Here is a 12,983-nt window from a genome sequence, read left to right on the forward strand (position 1 = left end):
ACCCTGCTCCAGTTTCAAACTGTTGCCCCTCATCCCAGTGCTACAAGCCCTTCTAAACAGTTTCTTTTCAGCCTTCCTGTAAGTCCCCTTCAGATATTGAAATGTATCTATAAGGTCTTCCCAGAGCCTTCTCTTCTCCAGGCTGAACAGCCCAAATTCTTTCAGCCTGTCTTCACAGCCCTCTGATCATCTTAATGGCCTTCCTCTGGACCCACTCTAGCAGGTCCATCTCCCTCTTGTATTGGGGGCTCCAGAGCTGGACACAGTACTGCAGGTGAGGTCTCACCAGAGCAGAGTGAGGGGGCATAATACCCTCTCTTGACCAGCTGGCCACATCTTTTAATGCAGCCTCTGATCTCAAATCTCTGAAGCTGTATTCTTGAAAAATATAAATCTATTCCAGGAAGATCATTTGCTGCCATCTTCACCCCAAATCATCACCAGAGAATTTAAAGTCCTCCTAACCCAAGCTCACAAACAAGAAGTTTACCCAAACAGAACATGCAAAAATGAAAAGTAATGACAAGAAAGTGTTTAGACTACATGTCACAATCTATTAAAATCACCATCTCTCACATGAAAGCATCACAAAACAGCATTGAGATGATGTAAATGTAAATGTAAATGTAAAATATAGCTTGCTCTGACCACATCAGGATGACAAGTACAGTTTGTGGGCTATGAAATGCATCCTGCTCTTTTGGCCAGCTGCTTATTGAGCAATGCAAAAACTCCCATCCATGAAGTTAAGACACTTTGGCACATAGTGCACCAGTGTGCCACTCAGGAATCGAATCAGATCAAAATATGTCACTGCCATCCAAAAATGGTTTGTTTTCTGAACTCTACCCTTTTGCATCAAATAACTTTTCTTTAGACTGGCAGAGCACACCAAAAAAAATGTTCCCATGGGTAATAAATAACTTAATTGGCAGCATATGCCTCGAAATACTCCTCTTACTTCTGAGAATTCAATTACATTGGTGAGAACTAATTTTTTGGGGTGTTCAAAACAAGTACAACTTTTATATTCTTCAAAACAAGTAGAACTTTTATATTCTCTAGTTAGTCTCTAAATTAGCAGAATGTTTCAGGGATTATTTTACTTTACAACCTGTAGTTTATTTGGGGGGTTGCTTGTTTGTTTTTTAATATCTCCTGTGCTTGTATGACTGGGTATTGAGTTGCTTTCTGTATCTAGAACATGTAATACCACACAAATTCTGGCTTAAACAAATGTTTGTCATGAAGGTTTTTCAGCTCCTCTCCCCATTTTGAAACAAGCCACCAAGCCCCAAACTACACATCTCGTTCTGTATTTGCTAGGCAACTATTTTAATCACTCATTTAACAAGGCTAGATATGACACCTTGCTCTGAAGTAAAGGTTACCGTGACTCTTTGGGGAAAGAGATCCAATTTTATTACACACCTCATATAATCTGTAATTTTGCTAGCTGTTCTCCTGTCTGCAGTTTTTAGGACACACAGACTCTTTCACCTGTCATTTCAAAAAGACAGAAACTGCACTAGACGGACCCAGCAATAACACTCAGATGTCCAACTGATTCAGAGCAGTCTGCAATTCCCATCCCAAGAGGATTAGGGTGCTTTATAACCTAAAATGATTTTATTCTTAGTATGTCCTTTCACAGAAGAAAATACCATGCATCTTTCTTACAGGTGGGAAGCTGAGAAGAGCTACACCATTTGTCCAGCATTAGAGGAGGAGCACAGAATGATTAAACCTGAACTCCTATATTGAGGGCTGCCATTCCAAACATCTGATCAAGGAGAAAGCAATAAAAACAAGAAGTAGTTTCCTTCTATAGAAAGATAAAGATAATTCAGCTTCACTTTACACAGACTTTGTATCTTGGAAGATGAGGGGATCGAACAGAACTCTAGTGTTCTCCACTGGCTTATTTAGTTGAACTACAATTCTCCTAGTATAAAGACTGCTTCCAGATTCTGCTCACTTTTGGGTTTTGTTTCTGTTGTGGGTTTCTTTAATGATTCAAAGGAACAAAGTGTTTACCAGCAAATCTTCCTCTTCCATGACTTGGAAATAGCCAAGCACCTGTATTTGTAGATTTCCTTTGCTGACCTTCCCAGGTGAAACTTTCCACTGGATAAAGAATTTTTTTCCCCTTCCCATCCAGTTAAAAAGTGACTGGTTTTAATCACAGTTCAATTTCTAAAGTTACATCAATAAAATCAACCCATATGTGAGAGATGATTAGCAAAGTACCAGCTACTGCTCCACCCCAGTGCTCACCAAAGCAGATGAAATGTGGAACCTCAGAGCTTCTATTACTGTAGACTTTTAGTCTGTACAAATGTTTGCATATCATCATCTGTCATATATTCACAGAGCAAACTAATTTTTAAAAGCTAAACAGCATATGCAATCCTTTTAATGGAGTTTTTGTTTCTACTCAGAAAGCAAAAAAATGTACTTGCTATAATGCCTGGAAGCCACTTCTGACAACAGAAAATGTTTCCTCTGCAAAGTGTAAGACTAGCTACAAAAGAAACACGTTAATAAGAGTACTTCCCTGCAGGGTGACTGCATCCAACACTAAGTTTATTATCATCAAAACCAACTTCTTTACTAAGTAATAGTGTTCACATAAATCATGAGCACACAGGCCTCAGCACGTCTGAGTGGTAGACAGTCACTTTTATATCATTACAAGATGCTTTAAGGCCTTTTCAGAAAAAGCATTTATTCTTGTAACACCTAGAGTCACAGTGCTGTCATCCATCAGGTGTGTTTCGACTAGTGTGCACCGCTCCCCCTTTCCAAACTGCATGCTCTGACCCATGCAGGAGCTTCCTGCTGTGCATTCAGCTCTGGCTCTTTAAAAGGCACATACCTGTGCAGCACCAAGCACTCAAGATTTATTATCCCAGACCATTCTTCTTCCACCTAACAAGCCGGTATGTAAGGTATGTGACATTACCTTTGGGCAGGTAATCTCGGTCTGCTGGATCATGATAAGGGCAGATGCAATCAGAGCTCCTTGACGTACATAGTTGACAGGATCATTTGTCATTGGTTCAAGCAAATTAATTGCTTCCTAAAAAGAAACAGGAAAAAAACAAACCACCATTAAATAAGTAGTCAGAAAGTTAATACTCATATTTTTAGTATCCTAAAATTCAGTACCCTGATGGAAGGTTTATGCTATCAGAGATACTTTAAAATATATTTTGTTTGTTGTTAGAAAAATGAGGCAGAAATCTGCACTTCTGTGGATTTCAATCTAAAAATAAGGAAGAAAAAAACCAACCACAATAACCAAGAGATGGATGGAACACGATCTACCTGCAGAAATAGGGCAACAGATAAACAATTGCTGTTAGCAACAGATGCCTTCATCAGAAATACTGCTGACACGTCTAAAGGAGTGCACAAATTATTCACACATTTCCTTTGCCACTCTTCCCAGGAAAATACATCAGAGTTACTTTCAGTTCTGCACAAGGAACAAATGAAGCAGAGATAGCAAACACTACGTTGGAGGTTTGAAAATGAGATGGTAAAACGACCTGGGTCCCAAATTCTTGGCCTTACACTTTATCTGTGACATTAGCATCACGTGAAAGCATTCATTTCAAACCTACATCAAGTGAGGCTGTCTGTCTGTCTCTCTAAATTTACTCACATGGTAAATTTAGGGTTTTTTAAGTATTTAAAAGAACTCTCTATTGCTTCTTCAAGTTCAGTAACTTTCCAGCTAAGCACAACAGGAATGTGATCCACAATGATCTGTCAAAAAGCATTCCTTTCAATACAGTCACTGATTATGAAAAGAAATCTATTGTAATAACTGTTGTAAGAATCTATTGTAATAAATACTGCTTAGATGCACTTAAGACCAGCAGGGGCAATTTGCAGGCATCTCAGACTAAATCAGATGTTTAGACACATTTTTTCAACTCCATTCACATTTCTGCCATGACCTAAAAATACATAGAATTAATACAGACACCATTTGCAACGTGCAAGGTCCTCAACACACACTACACAGGACAACTGAACTCATATAAACTCACTGCCAGCAAAATGAGATCCCTCTCCTTCTTCAGTTTCCCTTCAGCTATCCAGTTCCATCCCTCTCCCTGTACTAGCTGCAGGCTTTGTCTCACCTCTCAGTGACTTTTTCCAGCCTGATAATGCACCACAAACTGCTCTCTTTTTGCTGTTATTACCTGGTTCAGTTGTCTGCAAGTTTGTGTCAGTTCAGTAGGGAGATGGACATAAGCGACAGCAAAAGGTGCCAGGGATGCCTTCCTGTGCAGCCTGGTCTAGGTGAACCTGCCTTAGCAGGGGGGGTTGACTAGATGATCTCCGGAGGTCCCTGCCAAATCTATCACTCTGTGATTCTGAAACTATCTGTTTCAACAGCAGCAAGCTGTTAGTGGGCTCAACCAGCCTCCAGCAACCACACTTTTCAGATCTAGGTAGAATAAACCAAAGACAGCAGTTTGCACGGCTACAGGCTGCACAGATCAATCTGGGCTCTGGCAACACACCGGGTTTCTAAAAGCACTCTGAAAGGGCATTTGAAGCAAGCTGTTAAGATGCTCTTTGAAACATGACTGATAACAGTGAGATGTCCACCTGAAGAAGTTCAAAGAGCTCTTTTAAGCTATTATTTGACCTTCTCATTAAAGAAGCCAGACAGAATAACTTGGCAATCTTTTGTACAGAGCTTTCTCCTGTCCAGACTTTAAACTAATGACATGAATAAATGCAGCTGAATGTATGATTCTCCCAGCACAGACCCCTCTCAGTGTTACTTAACTCAGGCTGAGGCTTCTAAAAACGAGTTGCATGTATACAAACACCACCATTCCTAAGAACCACTTCTAGAATAATGTCTTCACTTAGGTTGCTTTTGCCAATTGAGCTATCTGGGAGGCTGAAAGTGACTCAATCATTCCTTGGCACACATTCAACACCATGCATGGAACATCCACTATGACAGAAAGCTGAACTTTCCAATATATTTGGGCCTTCAAAACCTACTAACATCAGCTCTGACAAACATGTCTGCTTATATCAGATAGTTTAGGTCTTTATCACACAATGTATCTGGAAACAAAACAGAATTCTTTGTGTCACTAAAAGCATTTCTACTTAAATCAACTTGTCAGATGAAGCTGGTTAAACATATTTAGCAACTTGATTCTACCTGTCACTTTAGAGTAAAGCAACCTGGATAAAAACTGAACTTTCAGTTTGCTTTCAAGTCTGCAGACTTTACACAGACACTGCTTCTGGTCTTTAGTATCAGCAGTTTGTGTATTTCAAAACACAAGTTATGTGTTTGGGACCACTCACTTGCAAGAGCCACAGACTAAGTGTTTAACACTAGCAGAGGAGGAGATGACACAGTTAAGTGTGAAATTTACTGAATTCTTGGAAATACTAAATGTTACTTCTTCTTGGACAGTCTGTGCACTTGTTTCTGAAACTGTGATGCAGTACACATGTGAGGGATACAGAGGAAGTTTATCCCAACCACTTGCTGCTTATGGGAGCGCTCACTTCCCACAACAAAAGCAGAAATCCTACTCTGAAAAGCCCCTGCTATCATCTGTGAGAATTATCCTTCAATGACACCTATAAAGTGAGAATAAAATTTAGTGGCTGTGAACTACACTCCTGAAACTACAGCACATTTCATTAAATTTCACTGCACTTGGCTTTACTACAAGGACCTTCCATGAATTATGTATCACAGGAGAGAAGAAAGGAGCTAGAAGTTGTGTGAAGCACTTGCTGATTTCCTGTCACTGGCATCCCCCTGTTATCCCCAAACCCACTCCAAGGCCAAAGGAGTATTGCCTTTGGAGTACTGAACACTTAAAGTTTAGTGGCAACCTGGCAGTAAGAAAACTCTAAGAAAACTTCTGAAGACAAATGTATGAAAACGTTGCTCCAGTTTACCTATTCTGCACAAGCTTCTGTGCTCAGGGCAGAGACTCTAAAGTAGTACTGCTCTATTCCAGCTGGCTAGTGGTGTACATGTGCAAGAAATCTTATCTCTCTCTGTGACACTTCTGCACAAATGTCTTGGTGGCATGAGAAAGCAGAAAGTCTAGGGCAGCAGATGCTTCTGGTCCTCACCTTGTTTCCAGTGCCCGCACAGCAGATACCCAATGCCATGGCAGCTCCGTAACGCACATGGGGATTGTAGCTCTCTGACAGCAAAGAAACCACACTTGGACACTGCTCAGGAGTCCTAAACAAAGACAAAAAAAGGAACGTTATTTATTATTTTTGTTCTTCAAAACAGTAAGACTTCACTCTCTTCATACTGGAAAACTTAAAATTGTTCCTCCATGCCGTATGTTTGGCATTTCTCAGTGTAAGCAGAGGGGTGGAACAAATGGGCCAAGCAGAATACTGGGAGTTGTACAAATGAATAAGTCTTCCTACCACTGCAGATATCATACACAGTTCCCATAACTAAAACCTTCCTTTTTTCCATATTTTGACATACTCTCTGCCTTCAAAAGATTGCATATCAGAATGACATATCTACTGAGACCAAGGTCTTTTCACTAGAACAGGTTTACTCTCCATGAGACACAGCATTAAATCTCTCATCAATTGATATAAAACCCAACTCCATATCCAATCAACCCTCAAGGTTGGTGGGTCCCAAACTCCTTTCTTTATCACTGCTTCTGCCAATGACTCCTCACCCCCACCTACTGCTGTAAATCAAAGCATGTGAGGACATTCTGACACAACTCACTTGCAGTCTATCAGCAATGCCTACTGTTGCCTCCTTACAATATTATGATGGGATTTTGCTGCCTTTTAAAAGATCTGAAATAGGAGTACATGCTCCACACTTCACTAACTGGGAACTCCTGTCCTGTGGTCATTGCAGCAACAGAAGTTCTAGCGGTGGGGAGATGCAAGGAAAGCCTTTAATTTCCTACTGCAAGAAGTATGTGTTGCTAATGCAAATAGTCTTGTGAATATTGAGTAGAATCACAGCATCACAGAATCATAGAATGGTCTGGGTTGAAAGGGACGTCCAAAGGTCATTGAGTCCAATCCCCTCTGGAGTTAAGCAGAGGAATCCTCAACTAGATGAGGCTGCCCAGAGCTCTGTCAAGCCTCACCTTGAATATTTCCAGAGATGGGGCCTCAATTACCTCCCTGGGCAATCTGTTCCAGTGTTCTAGTAACCTCATGGTAAAGAAATTGTTCCTAACATCCATCTCTAGCTTGAAACTACTGCCCCTTGTCATACCAATACAAGCCTTTTGAAGTAGGGCAGAGTTCACTTTCAGGTGTGGATATATTTCTTTCCCTCCTGTCTCTGTACTCATGTTTATCACTCCATTAATTGTGATGCCACACAAACCACTTTGTAATATAGTATACTGCCAATTTCAGCTTTTCTAATGCAGCAAAGGCAAAACTATCTGTAAAATAAGCACCTCTGCATCAGCCAAGTCTTCATTCTGAACCCAGAGGCATTGCAAGCACATCCATTAAAGCTCATCTCTTAAAGTATCCAGTTTCCTGACCCCATGAACAAAGAGAAATGCAGGAATGTGGTTGGCAAGTATATGCTCATGAAAAAAGAAAGATAAACTATCAACTGTAAATTATTTAATGATGTCTGTTTTCAAAGTGCACATCATCTGGTTATCTACTTCATCTCACTGCCCTGCAGCTTAGACTGGCTTTTTAATTGTCACAGTCATGAGCCTCAAAACAGTTCTGCAAGTCATTTACTTTGACTATAAACTGATTTCAGACTGAAATGTACAAAGGAAGAGCCAAGAACACCTTAGTTATAGCTTCTCTTCTTACATGTGCTATACTGAAACAGAGAGGTTGGCAGCAGTATCTGCTGTACGCAGGAATTACAGCATCATGCAGGATCTTTAAGTGTCTCCCAAAGCACTCAACAACTCAGGAGGTAGAAAAAACATTACAGAGTGTGCTCCAGCGTTGGGTTTCGTTAAATGAATACCCAAATTATAGAAAACAATAACAAAGATGACCTTAAGCAATAATCTAGTCCACCCTCTTCTTTCTTTGTGATTGTGGACAGAAGACACGCCACATAACCACACACTCAGCCTTCAGTTATACTCTCTACACAAAATCAGTTTGTTTCTCCCCTAGGTGTTACATCTTTCCATTTCAACACTTTTCCATAGTTTCCTCTAATAACTACAGTCTTTTATACTTCCATCTCCTGCTCTGGTTGATCACATACAGGCAACACCACCATCACCACACAGGCTCCAACTCACCTCCAGCATTGCCGGAGACTTGAAGGCAAGGTTTCACAGGCTATTCAACCCCTTGGCAGTATTGGCAGCAAGATTTTCTACTCCTTCCTGGCTTCCAACAGTTATTTTCTTTATGCAAAAAAGATACCTGCATGGGCAAACAATCCCTTCTGCCACTACCACCACCTCACCATAAAACTCCCTCCAAACAGCATCAAAAACCCCCAAACAACCAAAACCACAAAACACACAGAAGAAGAAAAGAGCAAACACAAAGCTGCTGGAAAAATGCTGCCTCTAAGAGGCAGCCAAAATGACAAATGTTAAGAAATAGGAAAGAGGTGGGAAGTGGAATGATTCTGTCCTGCAAGCAAGCAGTAGAAGTTAAAATTATAAACTAAAAGGCACATTTTAAACTACCTGACAGTCTCTTGCTCAAATAACAGCCTGGATGCTGACAATGGGGTTTTGCTGGGTTTTTTTTCTAAATGAGCTGATGCAGAAACCAGGAGTCACAAATCCCATAATAAATGAGCCCAAGCATTCAGCTGCACAGAAGACTTCAGCTCTTGCACAAAGACTCTTAACACCTTTGTGTTTGCTTTACTTCAGCAAATGTTAAACAGGCAGGTTGTGAGCCAAGGAAGAGAAAAACAGCTTCTGGCAAAAATAGAATTATACACTTTGAAGCATTAATCATTAAATTGGACACATCTTTGTGTCTGCAGGCTCAGAACTTCCAACACAATTTTGAATATAAAAGCAGAAATAATGTGTGCTAATTGAATATGGAATTTTTTTAGCCAGATTTACATTATTTGTGGCTGTTATTTTAAATGCTTTCATCTCAAACCCATCCATAAACCAGTCAAATACTCTGACAGGAGGTTTCCTGTAAATCCGCTTTGGGAATTAAAGCTACTTCATGGGACCCCAGTAATGCAGTCTTCTTGAACCTGCAGTCTTCCAAAAGTGTCCTCTCACATAACAGAGGATGAGAAGGCAGAACCACAAGAGGGCTGAGGAAGCAGAAGAGTCTTGTGAGAATGCTTATCAGAGGAACAGGAATTCAGAATTCAAGATCACTGTTGGCACTGATGCTAAAGCAGTAATATTTGCTTGTCCGTTTTACTGCTGAGACACTTATAAAATCCTGCACTCTGTTGCCAAAGGTTACCCCATATAAATCCAGAGGCAACTTAATAAACTTCATAAAACACAAAACAATTCTGTCAAGTGGTCAAAAGAAAAATAAAAAGCCCTCATAAGCAGTTACAGGCTGCCATTATGCTCCTGTGCCATTACTTGTGTGTACTGTGTCCAGTTCTGGGCCCCTCAGTTTAAAAAGGACATTGAGACACTTGAACGTGTCCAGAGAAGGGCAATGAGGCTGGGGAGAGGCCTTGAGCACAAGCCCTATGAGGAGAGGCTGAGGGAGCTGGGATTGTTTAGCCTGGAGAAGAGGGGGCTCAGGGGAGACCTTATTACTCTCTACAACTACCTGAAGGCAGGTTGTAGCCAGGAGGGAGTTGGTCTCTTCTCTCAAGCAGCCAGCACCAGAACAAGAGGACACAGTCTCAAGCTGCACCAGGGGAAGTTTAGGCTGGAGGTGAGGAGAAAGTTCTTCACTGAGAGAATCATTTGCCATTGGATTGGGCTGCCCAGGGAGGTGGTGGAGTCACCATCCCTGGAGGTGTTCAAGAGGGGACTGGACATGGCACTTGGTGTCATGGTTTAGTCATGAGGTCTGTGGTGACGGGTTGGACTTGATGATCTTTGAGGTCTCTTCCAACCTTGCTGATTCTGTGATTCCAAATGATAATTCAGCTGGGGAATACATTTAAAATATGATCACATTCTCCTCCTTTCGGCTCAAGGCTTTCCCCCTTCACTTAGAGCACAGCCACACAAGCTTCTGTCTTGACATCCAGCACAACAGAGAGGTGGTTCTGCTTCTGACACTTCCCTGATACCAAGTCCAATGCAAGTTTCCAAACCAAGTTCACTCCTCCAGCTTCCTACTGGATACCTCCACCACACTGTTGTGCTGGTGGCTGAATCAATGTGGTTACTTCTCCTTTGATAGGGGAAATAATGAAGAGTACAAGAAAACCCAGAATAAGTACAAGAAAGCTACCTCAGAAGTTAGTCAGCATCAAACTACTCTTAGCAGACATCTGCCATTACTACAAGTTAAATACAGAAGGTAACACCACATAAAATACCAGGACACCATCTGGAGATATACTGAGCAGAAATTTCATCTCCAGGCACAATTTTTTGCCCTTCTTTAAAGTCACAGTAAAAATTCTAAACCTGGAATGTATTTAATATATTTAGCAAAGTGCCATAGTTCTCTAGCCAGAGCTTCCCATAACACAGGCCAGTAATTTCATCTAAAAATTCTGACATTACAGCCTAGGGCACGTCTCTAAAGTGGGCAGTGTATCTCAGAAAGATGAGCAATGTCTATTTTTAAAGACCAAATTATCTTTAATGCACTGGTTCCTTCCTTTTTTCCTGACACTGCTTTTGCTCAAGCAGTTTGCTTTTGCAATTACATTCTACTACAACAGCAAAACGACCACAAAAGAATGGCCTAATTATTTCCTTCATTTTCATCTGAAAATTACTCAGCTGCTCCCACATAAGCCATCAAAACACAGACGTCAGTGAACCCAGACCCGTGTACAAAACCCCAACACCACAACTAGCTTCAACTTTGTCCTGTTACTAGAAACTAAATGAATCCAGAAGCAAAAAAATGCCACAATGTTTCTTCTACAGGGCTTCAACACAGCTCTGTTTCTACCCTACGCGAGGACACGTTTTATTGTTGCAATACATGGGATGCAGATGAAGGACTTCCTCCAAGAACCAGTTTGCTTTGTTTCAGAAGTCATAAACAAAACCCTAAAGGAAAGTAAAGATGCACCAAGACAGTCATGAAGGGTTTCTTAGAAAACCATAATAGTGAGCATTTTATTAATTTTTTTACTTAACAACTGGTTGAGCTCAAAACCTCCACAAGAAAATGCCAACCTAAGCCAAGGATTTTGTATATCCAAGGAAACCAGAACCAGAGGGAACACAAAGGATCTGCCTGACTCCTGCCCAATTAGCTTAGCCTTAGCCTCAACTTGGTCTCATTCCTCAGGATGTTCACCTCCTGGATATAATTAGATGTAAGTAACACAGGTGTTATATTCCCTCTATAGAAAGCTTGCTTAGTTTGTAAGCATCCTTCAAAAAAAGAAAGGAAAGAAAGTTTTCCTTAAGCCACCAGTACAAATATTCACAAAATTCACCAGAAGGTTGCTTGTTACTAACACAGACTAGTATGAACATAAGCCCCCAGATCAGCTGGGCAGGGAAGGAAGTTGATTTTCCTTTCAATTCATGATACTGGCCATGGAAGGCTCTCCACAGTTTGCAGAGAACCTTGAAATCTTATTTCCTTTTCACTACAAAACATTTCTTATATCAGCATTATTAGGAATCTGTAGGAATCTAAACTGGGTTTTTCTTCTGAAGGTTACAACAACTGCAACATCTGCAGACACTGTAATTCTTCATAGGCATTGCCTCCAAGAGCCATATTGGGCTACTGAAAGTTGAAGAACACTGTTAGCTTCATCAACTCTGTTTAATAATCCACTTTAATCCAAAAGGCATGCAACAACACCACAAGACAAATGAAGAACTCAGATTGCCATATCTTCAAGCATAATTCACTTAGTTTTTGACCACAGCCCAGTTAGAATCACATCCAAATGCCTCTGTGCAGTTTATCTCCAATCCTGTAAGTTGCACACCTCGACGGTTGGAGGACAATTGCCATTTCACTTTCTAGTTCAGCAGTATTTAAATATGAAGTCCTCTGTATGTATATAAGGTAGCATCAATAAGTAAACAAACAGAACACAGAAAATAAACCATCACATTTGCCTTGTGATCAAGACTAAAAATGGAAGTGTCTGAAGCATCACTAATGTACACTTATTTTTTAGTCTAAATATTTAAGGACTTTACAACTCATTGAAAAATGAAATGTCAGAGAATTAAAGAACAATGTCAAATACATCTTTTAAATTCATCATCAAGTCCCTACAGTCATAGTTCAAAAGATTCTAAATATTTATTACTTTCTAAACTCCTGGACATGAATTAATCATTTGATACAGAACTATTTCCACAAGCTGCTTTGGTAGTGCAGTGACAGATAAAAAAAAAATAAACATAAAAGCTTAACAGAAGTTTCATTTAATCCATGAATGAGATAATAAAGGAGGAATGCAGATATTTAATTGTATCACTTGCAGTCATTGATGAAGGGGGCTTGTGTGGCAGAGGGTGTAAAACATAGAAGACAGAAAATCTGCAGAGGAAAACGGTGTAGATTAAGCACAGATGTATACCCCATTGCTTTTTCTCTTGACAAAAATGATCTATTTCCATGTCAGGAATTTCCTGCAGCTATCTCATGTGCCACACAGCCTCCTTCTCTGAAATACCTCCTAGTTGCCTAAGCAAGACTTGCTAAAGAATGAGAACTTCCAGGAGGAACCCCCGCTGTCAGGAGGGTGAGGCTGAGTGCTGCCAAGAGGTGCAGCAAATGAACTTGAGGGATAAGCACCCTCTGAACAACACTGTCACCAGTGTTCCTATCTAATATAGACATGGCTCCATTCAAATGAAATAGTA

General features: G+C 40.5%; 1 protein-coding gene across 2 annotated transcripts in view; it reads right to left on the reverse strand.

Moving 5' to 3' along the window:
• The window catches only part of PSMD1 (proteasome 26S subunit, non-ATPase 1), an 80,716-nt gene that overhangs the window by 22,898 nt on the left and 44,835 nt on the right, over window positions 1–12,983 (reverse strand). For both annotated transcript variants that reach the window (XM_068163995.1, XM_068163994.1), the window contains exons 17-18: window positions 6,142–6,256; window positions 2,966–3,082 (exon numbers count right to left, since the gene is read on the reverse strand). In XM_068163995.1, coding sequence (XP_068020096.1) covers window positions 2,966–3,082; window positions 6,142–6,256 — 232 coding nt within the window. The remainder of the gene's footprint in view (window positions 1–2,965; window positions 3,083–6,141; window positions 6,257–12,983) is intronic.

Source organism: Melanerpes formicivorus, unplaced genomic scaffold (assembly GCF_026170545.1).
Source record: "Melanerpes formicivorus ecotype bairdi unplaced genomic scaffold, bMelFor1.0.p_v2 SCAF_76, whole genome shotgun sequence".
In the NCBI taxonomy this organism is placed as follows: domain Eukaryota; kingdom Metazoa; phylum Chordata; class Aves; order Piciformes; family Picidae; genus Melanerpes; species Melanerpes formicivorus.